A 17,754-nucleotide genomic window follows, 5' to 3' on the forward strand; every position below is an offset into this window, starting at 1 on the left:
AGCAAAAATATCTCAGATTCACAGTTCGTTCCCCGGGGGGAAAAATACTTCATTTTCAATTCAAGGCCTTGTCATTTGGGATGACATGCAGGGCTAGTGGGTCTGTTTGAACCTCTTGACTAATGTCACTATCTGTTTATTTGTTTTTGGGGGGGGGGGGGGGTTGGACTAGGTGGTGTCCTGTTTGAGACCTCTAAATTCATGTCAGGACATTGCCAATACCATCTATAAAGGGAGTAAATGGGTTTTTTTTTTTTTTAAATCAGCAATGGTCAGTGTAAACGAGTTCCTGTGTGGACGGACTCCAAGCAGGCATGTCATGATTCCTCTGTGCTATGAAATGCTGTGAGCTGACGATGTGCTTAGGTTACACAGCAGTTTATCTACTCGTATGTTGCTTCTGAACTTTGGACTACAGGTAGTATCTGGCACATAGAAAAGAGATGGATATACAACAAAAATTACTCAGCTCTGCTAACTCCCCTATAGCGGTCAGCTCTACAACAAGAATCTTTGCACACTGCTACCTGCTGGCAGGAAGGGTCTGAGTTAGTTTTGTAATTCAGGGGGGAGACAGAGCTGCAGTGTGCAGACAACAGAATCTATTTATGAATCCGACCATAGTCAAAAGATTTACAGTCGGATCCACAGGCAACCAAAATTGTTAACACCAGGACTGATAAATTTGGAATTAAATCTATGAAATGCTGTATTTTTGTTAATGGTGAATTGGAGGTTTATTTTTTACAGAATATAATCCCTTTAATCATGGCTAACGATACAAGAAAACACAATTGGACCGATCATGATCCAATAACAATATCCCAACAGTGAGAACTTACAAAAAAAGTTTCTCGCATACAACTATTAGATTTCTAAAATTCATTCAGAGTGGATATGAAGTTTCAAAATACAATTCACATTCTTGCAAGCTTCTCCCAATCTCCCCCATGTATAGGCTGTTTAACTCTTACTTAGACGGAGGGTTGCTAACTTGTGTGAATGTTTCTCAACAAAATGTTTTGACACTTCTGACATCCTAGTGTTTTTTTTTTCTTGTCAAATATTCTCCCTAACAAATTTTAATGTTACAAATGGTACATGCAAAACATTTAATAAACATGTACATTCTATGACATAACCTGCATGATCTGTCACAATGATGTAAACTTGTATACATGGTTATCACCCCTTGTAAATGAAAGGTATGGGATGTCAGGATGAGTTGATCATCCTATATGTGGTGGAAATGAAGAGCTTGTATTTAGAAGCTTAATACTTGATATCCACTTGAATAACTTTCTAATTTGACATTTTTGTCTTTTGCTGTTAAATTGTTTGTCAGGATATGTAATATTGTTGCTGAACCATGTGTGGTCCATTTGTGTGTTAAATACAATTTCTGCATGTATTAGTGTTAGTAATGATTATTAACCGGAAACGTGGGCTATTACTACATGCGAATAAACTCTTGGATTTTATTTAGAATTGCCATTCTTTTGACTACATGTTACTTCACCGGGGGTTTTGGTTTAATGCACCTGCCTGGATGAAAAGGCTCTTCAACTAACTGTGCCTAATTGGATTGATTAGGAGTTACTTGGCCTTCCTCACTTAGTGGTTGCAAAACGGAAAGACTGCCTCGGCCCACAACACACAGAATAGTACCTGCTCCTTAATTTGTGATCCAGGCAAGTTGTCTGCCTAATTCCTCCCCACTCATTGTGTTGCTAGATGCCAGCTAGCTGCTTTCTGTGCATGTATGAAATGAAGCATAAGAGGGACCACTGTTTCTGATTGGTGTTAATATTTATTCTGTCACGATTGATCAAATAAGCCTTGTATGTTAAGACTTCATGAGAACTTGATCCATGAGTGAACCTTACAATGACACATCTTCAATATACGCAGTACATATAGTCATGTCTAGCTTCTGTCATTCACTCCTTCTAGATGCCAAGTTGAATATGAACCTCCTGCATGATACTGGCCAGCAGCTCACTCTCAGCTAAGCTCATTATTGGGCTTTCTTTCAGTCCTGAAAGAAGTCATAAATAGGTTAACTGGGGAAGCTGCAAACATTTATATTAACTTTTTAAGTGAGACGTGAATTTTGTCTCACATCTATATATAAACGTGGGTGACCCATGTATCATTTCACAAACATCTCAGAATTAGTGGAAAACAGAAATATCTTCCCTATTTTCAGATGGAATGGTGGTGCCTGTGGACTTCCTTTTTAACAATTCAGTTTATGGTCATCCAGTGCTCAGGAGAATGGAGACTTTCAGATGCTCTATGTACACGTTTGACCACCGTTCTATTTACTTATATGGGAAGTGTCTGAGAAGTCCCTTGGAAGTGAATAAAACAGTAACCCCAAAACTGCACAATTTACATAAATCTCTTGCTGTTCTTGGTTTGTGATTGCTTAAGGCCTCAACCATTAGACACCTTGTAGAGATATATGCTGGCGCTCTGTGGCCTTGGCAGAGTAGGCTGCCCACAAAACTGGCGTAGAGGCACTGATAAACTCACATGAGTGTCTAAAGTAGGAAAACTTTAGATGATGTACAGAATGAAAACATGGGTGCTGTCATTGTCCAGTTTTGGAGCAATTTCAGCTAAGCCCTGTTCACTTCAATATTGAGTTTTAATATACACAACCTAATTTTACAACCCAATCTAGTGAGAATAAGGCTATATGGAGAAGAGAGAATTCTACTTTTCATTGTGGATATTTGGCATAGGAGGTCCTAAAATATGCTGTTTTGGGCCCCCTGCCTCAGTATTGTAGAGACATGCTGCTGCTTTAGGGACCTCAAACTTGTGGCAGCTTATCTTCAGCTTCAATTTCTAAGTTATTTGCACTCAGAGCAGCCAGTAAATGGACAAGAGGTGGGTTAAAAATATAGAATACACCTTCACTGTTCTAGTAATATAAATGCTAGCTAACGTGGTACCTGTGATGGAGCATGAAACTTCCAGATGGTAATTGTATCCAGTCCAAATTCCTGTTATTCACCTGAATGGTCCAAAGAGGTTTCTGCACCCAAGAAATTGCTATATAGCTGAGGTTCTACAAGTGGTACACTTTGAATAAGTCAGCAATAATGCGGAGCAGCCCCGGCCGGTGGCTGCAACCCGCTAAACAGTTCCGTTGGAGTCACTCAATCTGCGGGTTGTCCAAAGTCACGGCTTTCTTCGTCAGGAATGAGAGGTTTGTGTGCCACACCATAACGATCCTTTTTATATAGGATTTGGTAACTGCAAACATTGCTGGTATCCATTGTGTACCTCGGGGAGATTCCCTGAGCAAAAACTCATCTGATGCCCTCAACAATATAAAAAGTGTGTATTTATCTAAATGTACATCCTAATCTAGATGAAAAAAGTATATAGTAAATAAAAACTGGACTGGATACAATTACTATCTGGAAGTTTTCATGCTTCATCACATGTACCACGTTAGCTATCATTTATTTTACTAGGACAGCGCAGCTGTATTCTATATTTTTAATATAACCTTTACTTATTTGAAGTAATAGTGTGGGCTACCCCTTCCTCCACCAGCAAAGTCCAACCACACTCTTAATTGTCTACTCTGTTTTTTGTGCCATTTGAAATTGTATTAAGAGGTGGGTTCCCATTACCTTTCAGCAGACACTGGCGCACATGTTCTGCTTCATAGCTCAGTCCGGTGCTGTTATTAAAGCAGAGATGTTTCGTAGTTGGAGGCAGGGTGTATTTAGTTTCTTTTCCATTTACTATTAGGGATGTTGGTGACCACATGTAAGAAGGTATCTAGAGAGAATTGTATGAATTTAAGAATATGCATGTAAAATTCTGGCCAAGGCTATTTTCAGAAAGGGGTCTAGATTCTTAATCATTATTAATACCAACTGGAAACACATCAGCTGAAAGAATTTATCTTATGAGAAACATTTTAACAAAATGTGGTTGTCTAAAGGGACATCAATCGTAGAGGGCGACACTGTTGAGCTGCAACGGTAATATCAACTGTTTATTTGGCTGCGGCAGACGCATGAAACGGTGCAGGAATTGGAAAAGATTTGTGTACCTTTTACTTCTATTTTATTTTTTCACACGTTGGTTAGCCAAAAAATAATGAAATGTCTCAAACAACCCCGTTAAATTGAGTACCATTTGTCCTTAGTGTGGGCATTGTGGGCTTTCGGGAAGATTAGGGCACATTGGTGGTTTACATGATACAGGTTGGTGAGAAGTTGTATTTTGAGATTTTTATGGTTTCTCGTACACATCTTTTTTATGCTTAGGATAAGTATTGTTGGGGTTTGTGGGCATAGGTTCTGAATATGGTTTGGGACATTGCTTATTTTGACCACTAGTTAATATAAATATAGTACACAAATTATTAATAGTTTTCACAAGAATGAATACAAGGCTGCAAGTTAAAAAATTAACCGATTTATCCATAACAAGAATGACATTTTTCTATTGTTTAATCTACAGCTGGATAGATACCTGAATTATTCCTTTGGTGCCAGAGATAACTGCTTGATTTGGCAATTCCGTCGCCATAGTGCAGGTCAGAATAGCCTGCCGGTTCCCAGGATACTGCAGTATAACCGTTGCCGCTTCTGCAACACCTAATAATTTTATTAAAACATGAAGCTTCATCATGGGTGTTACAGTTTAGACTAGACAGTTTTACAGAGCACTAGATTTTTCAGTTAGCATCAGCCATTGATACATTTCTTGCATTTTAAACAGTAGAAGAACTAGATCTTTTCCCTATTTTGCATTTCTGTTTTAATGGTAGACTGTCCAAACTTACTTGCCCATTCTCTACTTTAGGGGATGGCAGCGTCTTATCTCTAGGAATGGCCAAAGTTGTCAGATGAGCTGCAGACCTCCGAGCTCCGCCATCTGATTATTTATGCACACCCCCACTCTATGCAACCTGGTCTCATCTGTCACAACCATAGACATCCGGTGACATCACAATCAAGTGGCACGACTCGGCCGCAAAGTACAGAGTGGGGCGTGTATAAATAATCAGAGGACGGAGCCTAGAGGTGCTCCGGTGACGTAGCCAGAGCCCGTGGCTCATCTGCATATTTTTATAAAGAATTTTATAAACAATTTCGTCCATTCCTGGAAATAAAATGTTGCCGTTTCCTAGATTTATGATGGTAGATGTCTGAGCACTGTAATGAGAAAATGAAACGAATTTCCAAATTTGGTGGCATTGTCAAAAAACATGGTTTTGGTATTTGCTTTGGTTTTCAAGGCTTTCACTGTGCAGTCTAAATAACACTTTCCTTTATTCTTTGAGCCAGTACGATTATGGCGGTAACATATTTTTTTTTTTTTTTTTTTTTTTTTTTTCTTCTTTTTTTTCTTTTTAGTTATCAACTGGAGATTAAGAAACAGTCTCCTAAGATTGTCCATCGTGGAGCAGCCCGGCATAAAGCCACACTGGTCCACGTGGACCACACTCCTAATACATCTCTTCAGTCTCTCAGCCAATAGTTTAGCGAACAGCTTATTATCTGTGTTGATCAGGGAGATTGGCCGATATGAGTCCAGCTTATTACTGTCTTTCCCTATTTTTGGGATCAAAGTTATGAGGGCTTCCCTCATGGATGGAGGAAGCTCCCTCTTGGTAATCGCGTGATTCCATACTTCCAATAAATGGGATATTAGTTCATCTTTATATAACTCGTACAGTTCAAACGGGATCCCGTCCAAACCGGGGGAGCTGCCCCGCGCCGTGTGTGAGAGGACTTTCAATATTTCCTCATGGGTTATAGGGGCCTCCAACAGTGCTCTCTCCTCCCCTGATAGGTGCGGTAATGGAATCTGCGAAAGATATTTCCTTAACTGATCGCCCGTCATTGTACTCTTGGACTCAAAAAGTTCCTCATAATATTCCACAAAGGCCTTCTGGATGTCTTCCGGCCGATGGAGAGTCCCATTTCCTGACCCCTCTATAGATTTAATTATCACCCGCTTTTTCTCCTCTTTAATTAAATTTGCTAACATTCTCCCAGGGAGGTTGGCTTCTATATAACCCTTTCTGGCATGGTCCCCCATTTTCTTATTTACTTGGGCCTGGATAAGGTCAGAATGTAAATTTTGTGTTTCTTCCCAATTGATTCTATTTTGTTCCGAGGGGTCTGACATATATTTTTCCTCAAGTAATTGTATTTTATTTTCCAAAACCTGTGTATCTTTCTGTGTTTCCTTCTTATGCCTAAGTATTTGTGCCTTAAATATACCTCTAATAAAAGACTTGGCCGTGTCCCATACTAAATCTAATGGGGAGATCCCCTTATTAAACAAAAAAAATTCATTAATTTGATTTACCACCCAATCACTTTTCCCTAATGTGTTTATCCATGATGGGGTGATTTTAAACCACCTAGTATTTATCTTTTTCCCTAAATTAAAATTACATATTAAAGGTGTATGATCAGAGACCCCTCTAGTCCCATAAGTGCATGACGTGCAGAGGGACAAAGTACTAGCATTAATGAGTGCCATATCTAACCGTGAAAAAACATTGTGAGTTTTAGAGAAATATGAAAAACCCCTTTTTCCTTTATTTAATTCCCGCCATGTCTCATACCATCCGAATGACTCCAATAAATTTTTAAGCATATGAGGTTTGTGATAGGAACGCTTAGCCGGCCCCAACTGTGCAACATCCGCCTCTATGTCCAAAATTGTGTTGAAGTCCCCTATTAATAGCGTGTATAATCCTCCCATCTTTGTGCAAAAGGTGAAAAATTCTACTATTACGCCTGTGGAAAATGGGGGTGGGACATATATATTACCAATAACCCATGATTTACCCTCTATAATACAATACACAAAGATGTATTTCCCCTCGGGATCCACCTTTACTTGAATCTCCTGGTACTCCAAATCCCGCCGAAAAATTAATGTTACCCCTCTCGAATATGAGGAGAAAAAAGAATGATACATCCATCCAATCCATTTTTTTCCAATTTTGACCGCTGATTCAGTGGTCAAATGGGTTTCCTGTAATGCAACAATATCAGGACGGTGTTTATTGATCAAATCAAAAATCGCAACTTGTTTGTTCCTGGGGCCCAGCCCCCTAATATTCCATGACAAAACTTTCATTCAGTGCTCTCAAGTCGACCAAAACTTATTAGGGGGACTGACCACTCGAACCGAGAGCTGACCACCAATAAAATGCAGCAGGAAGAGGGGAGAGAAAGGAGAAAAAGAAAAAGAGAAAAAGAAAAAAAAACAAAACAAAACAAAACAAAAAACTGTGTGAATACTCTAGAGATATGGCCACCCACCCCCCCTCCCCACCCCCCCTCCCCCCCCGCCCAAACCCACCCTTCACCTCTCCCAACCTCCAGATGGCCAAGGGACCGTCCCAAAACCAAAGACCTCGGGGCAGCCCTAACCTCTAAACCTCGCATCATCCCTCCCTCCCCCCCATACCGACACCCCAACGACCTCGCCGGTCATCTCCAGCTTATTCATCAACTAATAATGACACATCATCTTCTTATAAACCATTCCAGTGCATCATCTGGATCCTCAAAGAACACACTTTTTTCTTTCCACATAACCCTTAATTTAGCCGGGAACAGCATAGAATACTGGATACCAGCTTGGCGTAGTTTTTGCTTTACTTCAAAAAAATCTTTACGCCTATTTCTCGTCTCCTTAGCGAAGTCTGGAAACAGACGAATGGTTTGCCCATTGTACTCTATTTTCCCTTTTTCCCGGGCCTTGCGCATAATCATGTCTCTATCTCTCGAGGAAAATAATTTTATCAAAATTGGTCTAGAAAGGCCCCCCGGGATAGGATTGCGGCTGGGGATTCTATGAGCCCTCTCGATGAAGGATGGAAAAGAAGCAATTTCGGGGCCTAAAGTTGTTTTTAACCATTCTTGCATAAAAGAAACAACATCTCCACCCTCCGATTTTTCCGGGAAACCCATACATCGGATATTTGCACGTCTGGACCGATTTTCTAGGTCCACTATTTTTTTGTTTTGTATCGTCAATTCAGATTTTAAATATTTAATTTCTGTCTCTACTTTTACAAGTTTATCCTCAACGTCAGAGATTCGACCTTCCGCCTCATCCAACCGCTGCCCCATTTTTGAAATATCGATCCTGAGTTGAGACACTTCCTTGTTCACCTGTGTGACCTCTGTTGTTAGCATCCTAATGTCACCCCTACAATTCAAGATTGCTTCATAGATCTGGTTTAAGGATGGAATATCTGTATGTTGTTTCCCCTGTATTTTTTCTTGACGATTACTTAAGGGGCTATGACCATTACTATCTTTCCCCGGTATGGTCTCAGCCATACTAACTGCAGAGATGTTATTCACTGAAGTATCTGACGTTATCTCTCCCAATGATTCATCAGAGTGGGCAGATAGACCAGCCTGGGACCCATCCTCCTTATCCTCATTCACCTTCTCACTTCCCCCCAGGGAAAGCCTGCTCTGCTGTGGAATTTTCGGGGAAAGGGCGTATTTATTCAATTTAGATTTAGCATTTTCCCTAGCCTTTTCTGCGGCTTTTCTTTGCTCTTTTGGGGTAGTAGCCATGGTACTCGCCCCCCCTTTTACCAGTTTCTTATTATTTGGCATGTTTCCTCTGATACCACGATAGTCGGCAGGAGGATCAATCACATAAATAAACAGTACGACTATACAGAACAGTTAGTGGCTTCCAATTATAGAACCCTGTAGGAATAGCAACCGCTCCCTATAACCAATATGAAGACAGGAAGCATGCGAAGATTAGACATGCATTTAAGCAAAAGCAGTCTCGTTAGTAAACTTAGAGACAGTTTTAAAACAATAGCACGTTAGTAAACTTGGAGACAGTTTTAAAGCTATAGCACGTTAGTAAACTTGGAGACAGTTTTAAAGCTATAGCACGTTAGTAAACTTGGAGACAGTTTTAAAGCTGTAGCACGTTAGTAAACTTGGAGACAGTTTTAAAGCTATAGCACGTTAGTAAACTTGGAGACAGTTTTAAAGCTATAGCACGTTAGTAAACTTGGAGACAGTTTTAAAGCTATAGCACGTTAGTAAACTTGGAGACAGTTTTAAAGCTATAGCACGTTAGTAAACTTGGAGACAGTTTTAAAGCTATAGCACGTTAGTAAACTTGGAGACAGTTTTAAAGCAATAGCACGTTAGTAAACTTGGAGACAGTTTTAAAGCAATAGCACCTGTGGATTAGTGGATTAAGAGAAACACATAACACAATACAGGGCTTCCATATGAAAACCCCAATGGCAGTAGCTGTAGCGCCTTATACCAGGTATTGAAGCCAAAAAAAAGTTAAATATGCGTTAGACAGTTCCACAGATACTTTCTTGCAATGCCGAGATGGACATTCAAACATAAAGAGCAGTCACATTAGCAAAGCACTTGAGGCAGATTTGTAACGCTGACACATGTGTGTTAACAGGGTTAGAGGTGCATAACACAAGACTGAACAGAGAGTGGAATCCAAATGTAAAATGCAAACAACAGCCTTGTCACCTCCTAACGCGTAAATCGGCCAGCCAACAACGTAGGGTTCAACAAACAGTAAGCGACTTCACAGCTGCTGCCGTGTGATAATGGCAAAGTCATGCAGACAGGGAGGACAGTCACGTTAGAATGAAGCAAAGTTAAATAGCCGGCACATAGTTATTAGAAGGTTAGGAAGAACGCTTAGCACAAAGCGAGATACTTAACACCTTCCAGCTGTAAATACCCGAGACGACAACTGTGGCGCTTCCTAGGAAGATGTATAGCCCAGGAACAGGAGGGAATTCAGCAGACACTTAACTGCATCCAGTCGAGCTATAGCAACAGGAAACTTCCTCAACTTCTATGCAGACATCGGCATTCGCTCCACCAGGGCAGGCTCCTCTTCCAGGTTCCACACCTCCCCTTAGGGACATGCAAACCAGCCAACAGCTCCAACCAGGTAAGAAAACGAACGCCCTTCGTCCACAGGAGAAAACGATGGTAGTCTGTGCTCCTCGCTCTGCAGCCCACTCCTTGTTAGCAGATCAAACGTATTGCCACGTGCCTCTCCCTATGGTGCTCATGTGTCTCTAGGGGTCCAGTGCAGGCTAGAGATGATGCATCCCAGCGAGGCCGTCTAGGTGCCAGGGCACGGGGGGCGGGGGCGGCGGACCGGACATCCGCTCACATGCTCCACCCTGTGCGTCTAAGCTGGCGGTAACATATTTTAACTGTTTGTGTTATTACATCTTTTATCTCACTATACTGTCACTGTCAGATTTTTGGTTATACTTTATTGTATGGATTCATGTATGGATGGGTTCATGTTTACAGTCGGAACAGCTGTAATTATCATTGATGCCGTTGAAGTACGACCTCTTAACTAATTTTTATTCAAATTTTTATGGGTGGCCAAAACTGCAAACAGCAAAAATGCAGTTAAGGTAATTTTTAATAGTTTTGAAATAATAATGAAAACAAATACTATGTGAAAATAAATATTATCAAACATTATAGTGTTCTCTCTAAGGAGCAAGAAATTCGACAGTTCTTTTGTTTGTTTCTTTTCATGTTTTATGGAAAGGTGGAGGAATTAAATTTTAATATTTTTAAAAACAAGTTCCCCAATCTCCACAAGGGAGAACTGTTCTTTTGCTTTTACTTTAAACGAAAGTTAGGGCTAATTCATACAGACATGACCATTGGTCGTCCATTAAGCCCTTCAGGGCTGCCTTTTTTGGCCTCTAGGACACGGCCCCATACCGTGCGGGTCCAGTAACGATTCTGTTTTATTATACATATTGTTACAGACCCAGCAATACCAAATATGTGTGTGTGTGTGTGTGGGGGGGGGGGGGGTTGTGTACTTGTGTTTTCTATTAAATGTTTGTACGGGAAAGTGAAATTTTAGGGGCTTTTATTTTTATTTGTTTTAATGTTTTAAACTTATTTAAACTTTTTTTTACTTATACAAATATGAACCAGCGATGCTCTGATTGCTTGTTCAAGTCCAATACACTGCTCTACAATACTAATTCATTGTAGAGCAGTGTAAACTGTCTGGCAGTCCTCACACATGTGCAGACAGTTTGCAGTCTAACGGCCAGGAACACCAGGCACCTCAGGGCTGCCCAGAAGAGTATCGGATCCCCCAGTAAGTGGCATAGGCGTCCTATCCTTAGGGGAAGACCTTACACGCTATGGTCATAGTTGCCAGCTTGACCCTAACACTTGCTGCGATTGTTAGAGAATGGTGTCAGCTGTAATATACAGCCGGCAGCTGCTGCTTCTGGTGTCGTCTTCGTTCGTGAGCGGGCTGTAATAGAACATCCTGGTGTGGGAAGTCTTTTCCAGCAGGGACGTACTATTACGTCCTAGTGAACGAAGGGTTTATGTAATGGATATGTTTTGTATTTTGTTTGTTTTACAACCGCATCTGGTTTTTTTATGTCCATATGGCATCTGTTTTGTTTTTTTCACATCACATTAATTTGAAGTCAAACTAATTTGAACACATGGTTCCATAGCACCATTACAGTAAATAACTGACAGTCAGGTTTATTTTTCTCCATGGACCCATAGACTATTGTTTATCATCTATTAACATGAAAACAAAAATGACAAACTCTAATTTTCATGAAAATCTTGGATTGCACGCTAATCTTACCATTGTCATGCAGAAATCCTTTGGCAGTCACAGACTCTGGCTTTTCTCCATTAAAGACCATTGAGGCAAACTGTATGGTGTAGCAACCAATGTCCAAAACTGCTCCTCCACCAAGTTCCTGTTCCACAACCCGTGGAACACTAAGCAAGTTTGCACCAAACTCTGCCCGTACAATTTTAACCTCTCCAATTGCATTCTGTTGCAGAAGGGAACGAATCTTTTCATAGACTGGAAAAAAGCGGCTCCAGAAGGCCTATTTATTGGGAGAAATACCACAATGCAGAACTTACTTTCAAGTGGAAATAGCTGTGGTATGTCTGTGATGTGCTGTTCTTTAAAGGAACACGGTTAGTTCCCTGGTCACACTAAATATATTACCTGGTAAGTGCCCTGCATAACAAAACTAACCTTTCTTCATCTTTATTTCCACGTGAATGCAAATATTCAGGGTAGGTTCACCATGGCCATGAGGTCCAGTAAGATGCAGGGCAATTAAAGAGATTGGTCACTTTATGGGGAACGTGATATCAAACAACTCTAATAGTTTGAGGGGAGTAGATTTGAAAATGGGGTGACTCATTTGGGGGTTTATATATTATATATTTCAAACTTGCTCAAAACAAAAATGATCCCCAATAGATTCAAATCTAAAATACGGAAAAGCAGACAAATGGGAAATGTTAATTAGTAACTAATTTGGGTAGTAAAACTGTCTGATTTATAATTTTGAGATGTAGTAAAATTTGTCTGAAATGGTGATTTTTATTCTTTATAAATCAACGCAAGCACAAAAAGGGGCTAGCTAAAGGGTAATTTGGGACACTTAACCACTAATTAAGTGTAGTTTTAGTTTCCCAAATCACCCCGACAGGTTCCCTTTAATTTAAAACAGTATGTGGTGAACTTCACCTACAAGGCCATATGTTTTGGGTTTTTTTTATCAGAACTTTTTTTTATTAAAGCAGAGATAAACAGAGCCTTACATTTTTCCATTTCTGAATGAATACACAACATGAACATAAGTAGAATAGCGAAAGCAGGGGCATATAGGTTACTGCCTGATTCCCGGACGCAGACGGAGGTCAAATATACTCTGGACATATTCTCACCAGGACAAGGCCATATGTTTGGTTTTTCTATGACTGGGATGATGGTATATTTTAAATGGTGAAGCTCAACAATTTGTCAATGCAAGAAGTTTGCCATGGTCATAGTGAAGCTAAGTAAATCAAAAAACTTACCTCCATTAAGAACACATTGGGGGTCATTTACTAAGGGCCCGATTCGCGTTTTCCCGACGTGTTACCCGAATATTTCCGATTTGCGCCGCTTGTACATGAATTGCCCCGGGTTTTTGGCGCACGCGATCGGATTGTGGCGCATCGGGGCCGGCATGCGCGCGACAGAAATCGGGGGGGCGTGGCCGAACGAAAACCCGACGTATTCGGAAAAACCGCCGCATTTAAAAACCGAAACTGTGTCGCTTGGGGAGCGCTCACCTTCACCTTCTATGGGATGGTGCATTCCGGGGCGTTAAGATTATTTTCGGCGCTGCAGCGCCACCTGGTGGACGGCGGAGGAACTACCATCTTAAATCCCAGCCGGACCCGAATCCTGTGCAGAGAACGCGCCGCTGGATCGCGAATGGGCCGGGTAAGTAAATGTGCCCCATTGTGTTCCTTTGCAGCTGAGATAAGCTCCTTAACTTCTGCTAGGTTCATGGCCATAGGTTTTTCACAAAGGACATTTTTTCCATGCTTAATGAACATAAGAACCAAATCCCTGTGGACAGGGTGGATGGCCCCAACATAAATAATATCTAGAAAATTGTTATATGCAAAATAAAAGTGACAGAGCATTTGTTTAATGGTGATTATTTTAATGTATGTAATAATCATGAAGTATTAGTGAAAATGTTTTCTTTCAAAACCAATGCTTAACTTGTTAACAGGTTTTGTGTAATATTACAGTTCAGCAACTTGCATATTATTGGTATTCTAGACATAACCTATGGACAGGTGCAGCAGTGGTCATGGAAAATAGTGCCAATGTTTTTCTAGACACTGGAGCTGGTACTGTATTGGTTGCTACCTGAATATGCTTCAAATAAATGATTGGTATCATTAAGATGAGACCTAGGCACCTTGGTTTGGTCTGCTGACCACCTGATATCATTGAAAACTGTGAGCTCCTCATCATTAACCCCTTCACATTGGTGAGGAGACTATATGAACAGGGCTCACGGGATGAGCGCTCTTTATACAGAGATTTGGTTTACTGTATATTGCTGCAAACACACACAGCTAATACCCACTATTGTTGCCTTGCCTAAGCCCTTGGCAGCATTTAAAAGATGGCCTCTATGTGCCGGCATCTTTGTTGTCACGCCTATCATTGCAACTACCTGACGTTTCGGGGAGCGACAAACAGCTGCAATGGCGCGCGTCTCCGTCAGACCCAAGGCTGTCTGTTTTCTGCAGTTTTGTTTCAATGAGCCAGTGGCTCATTGTAATGAATACTGTCTAATAATGCAACATACTACACCACAGTACTATTGCAGTATATGGTAGGAACAATCATACCATCTAGGGTTAAAGTACCTTAAAGGGTCTAAAAAATAGTAAAAAAAAAAGTTTAAAAATTCAAATTACCCCCCTTTCATATAACTGATATAAAACGTAATAAACAGTAAAAATCACAAACACGTTAGGTATCTTCAAATGTAAGATCTATCAAAATATAATAACAGTTATTGCGGTTGGTGAACCCCATAAGTGGCCAAAAGTCCAAAACACCATTTACCATTTTACATCACATAAAAATGTAGTAAAATGTGATCAAAAGGTTGCATAATCCTCAAAATGATAGCATTGAAAACGTCAGCTCATCTGCAAAAAATTACACCTCACACAGCTCTGTACACCCTAGTATGAAAAAGTTGTTACACATTTACTGTTTTAAAATGTATTGAAACACATTTAAACTTATATAAATTTGGCATCAAGGAATAAAGCAGAGGTGTTATTTGGAGCGCACAGTGAAAGTCCTAAAAACTGAGCCCACAAGAAAGTGAAGTACCGTATATATTCGTGTATAAGCCGAGTTTTTCAGCACAAAAAATGTGCTGAAAAACGTCTCCTCGGCTTATACACGAGTCATATAGGAAGTTAAAAATACTTAAAAAATAATAAACGTATATACTCACCCTCCGGTGGCCCCGATGTGCAGCGCTGCTCCCCGATGTCCGCGCGGCTCGTCTTCAGGCTTCCGCGCCCGTCTTCTTTCTTCTGCAGGGCACCGCCATTGTTCTTCTCCTGGGCGGCGCCTAGTATGACGTCAGCAGCGGCGCGTCATACTAGGCGGAAGCCGAGAGAGAGAGCAATGGCGGCGCCCGGCAGAAGAAAGAAGACGGGCGCGGAAGCCTGAAGACGAGCCGCGCGGACATCGGGGGAGCAGCGCTGCACATCGGGGCCACCGGAAGGTGAGTATATACGTTTATTATTTTTTTTAATGCTGGGGCAAGCTGTATACTGCCGGGGGCAGGTGTATACTACCGGGGGAAGGCTGGGCAGGGCTGTATACTAATTGGGACAGGCTGTATACCACACGGGGCAGGCTAAGGTGCTGTATACTACTGGGGGCAGTGCTGTACACTACTGGGGGCAGTGCTGTACACTACTGGGGGCAGTGCTGTACACTACTGGGGGCAGTGCTGTACTCTACTGAGGGCAGTGCTGTATACTACTGGGGGCAGTGCTGTATACTACTGGGGGCAGTGCTGTATACTACTGGGGGCCGTGCTGTATACTACTATGTTTTCCCAGTTTTTGGTGGTAAAATTAGGGGTCTCGGCTTATACTCGGGTCGGCTTATACTCGAGTATATACGGTAACTGCAAATTTGGAATTTTTTCCAGCTTCCCAGTACATGGCATGGAATAATAAGTAATATCACTAAGAAGTAAAATTTGTTATGCAGAAAATAAGTCCTCAAATTGCTCTGTATACGGAAAAAAAGTTATAGATTTTTGAAGGTGGAGAGCAAAGAATGAGCAAAAACATCCTTAAGGGGTTATTAATTATGCAATTAGGTCCTCCATATTTTCATTGAATCTTTTTAATGTTTTATTTACAGTTTTTATGTAGGGATAAATGTGAATACAGTATATAGGTATTAGGTAGAATTATTTTAGAAATATTAGTCTGGCCCTTAAAGGGGTTGTCCGAGTTAAAAAAAATACATATATATATGTGGCCGGGAGCAGGCTGACTAAAATAATAAAGCTGTACTTACCTTCCGGTGCCCTCCCGTATCCAGCGCTGCTGTCGCTCCGGTCCGGGCGCCATGTAAACAAACATGGCCGCCGGAGCAGTGCTGCGTTCAGCTTCCGGCCGGCCGTGGCCGGGTACGCCTATCCGTCCCTATACACAGCATTGTGTATGGGGGCCGGAAGGTTGTCGTGTCCGGCCGGAAGCTGAATGCAGCGCTGCTCCGGCGGCCATGTTTGTTTGCATGGCGCCCGGACCGGAGCGACAGCAGCGCTGGATACGGGAGGGCACCGGGAGGTAAGTACAGCTTTATTGTTTTAGTCAGCCCGCTCCCGGCCACATATATTTTTTAATCAAAACTCGTACAACCACTTTAAAACTATTGTAATTTCTAATATTGCCCCATGGGAAAATTAAATGCCCACCCCTAATTAAGATTGTCTAAAATCCAGAAAATGTTGTCTTATGCTGCCACTTCCATATTGTTTTTACCAGGAATTACAGCAGAGATTGGCTTCACAGAGCATCTTTAACCACTACTGCTATACAACTTTCATATGTATATTACAGTTTGTCTGAGACAGACTGTAGTATAGAAGCAGTATATCTACAATATATTACAATACAGTTGATCAGACTTTAGCCCATTTGGAATAAGCTTATCAGTAATGACTTCATTCAATGAAAATCCAACCTTTCAAGATTCTTAAATATACTAAGGATAACAAAATAACACGTTCTTTGATTCACTGTTATTAGCAAAAATACACAATTTCAGCTGCCCCTGGATCTGATCGTTAATCTTCTGACTTTAGGGTTGGGAAGACATATTTTTCTCCTGTCTGATGCTGCACTGAGCTTCTCTCTGCCTCTAACCCCCACCCTTGACATTAAAGACAGATAATGTCTTTATCCAAGGAAGGGGGGAGGCACATCAGATCTGACAGTATGCTGTGGTTGAGATGTAGAAGAGTTGAGAATGTTATATGCATTTCATGGATCTCATCTCTGATCTGTCTCATCTCTCTTTCTATGTGTCAGATACTAGTACAAAGTTCAGAAGGTAAATAAAAGTGTATATAAACCTTGTAACCTGATAATCTAACCACATTGTCAGCACACAGCATCTCATAGTGCTAGAAGGATCATAGTGCTTCCAACACCCTGGAATTTTACACTGCCCAGCCTAGGGAGTGATAGGAGCTAAAATAGCAATACAACTGAGTAAAATTGTAAAGTAAGGGGTTAAAATGATCTTTATTGTGTAAACATCACTAGTGGATTGAAATTTGAGAATTTTCATTCATGGGCAAACCCCTTTAACGTACAAGGTTGTTCCACAAGGTAAAAAGTTTATTCACAACTTTACCTGCTGCAATAATGGACCTGTAAAAAATAGGGCATAAGAAGCTAAAAGGAGAGCATATCCTGCCAGAAGGGGCACACACCATTATGTAAGTGTGCTTGGTTTACAATCCTTCATCCTGGTGGTAGATGTCCTATTGCGGTCTATGTAGCTGATAACTCTTGAGGATGACTCAAAGATCCTCGGTAATAGCATGAGGATATCCTTTCATCCCAACACGTATAAACTTTTTCCCTTCATTAAACGCCGTAGATCTCTACAATACACAATTTTTGTTTATTCTGATAGAGTTCTGCAAATGAGGGTACCAAAGTAGATCGTCACAACTATAAGTGTAATTACTGATGTTGTAGTATGAAATCTATCACTAAGACGGTAGGATACCGGGGGGCGTGGCCTGACGCGCGATGTGAGCGGCCGCATGTGAGTGAGCTC

At 41.1% G+C, this 17,754-nt stretch overlaps 1 protein-coding gene across 1 annotated transcript in view; it reads right to left on the reverse strand.

The window, feature by feature from the left end:
- Positions 1-1,790: 1,790 nt before the first annotated feature.
- Positions 1,791-17,754, reverse strand: part of LOC140063922 (trans-1,2-dihydrobenzene-1,2-diol dehydrogenase-like) — a 45,806-nt gene continuing 29,842 nt past the window's right edge. The window contains exons 3-8 of the mRNA XM_072110205.1: positions 13,360-13,504; positions 12,927-12,945; positions 11,686-11,938; positions 4,507-4,631; positions 3,654-3,804; positions 1,791-2,038 (exon numbers count right to left, since the gene is read on the reverse strand). Of these exons, the coding sequence (XP_071966306.1) occupies positions 1,950-2,038; positions 3,654-3,804; positions 4,507-4,631; positions 11,686-11,938; positions 12,927-12,945; positions 13,360-13,504 (782 nt within the window). The 3' untranslated portion in view covers positions 1,791-1,949. The remainder of the gene's footprint in view (positions 2,039-3,653; positions 3,805-4,506; positions 4,632-11,685; positions 11,939-12,926; positions 12,946-13,359; positions 13,505-17,754) is intronic.

This window comes from Engystomops pustulosus, chromosome 6 (assembly GCF_040894005.1).
Source record: "Engystomops pustulosus chromosome 6, aEngPut4.maternal, whole genome shotgun sequence".
Lineage (NCBI taxonomy): Eukaryota > Metazoa > Chordata > Amphibia > Anura > Leptodactylidae > Engystomops > Engystomops pustulosus.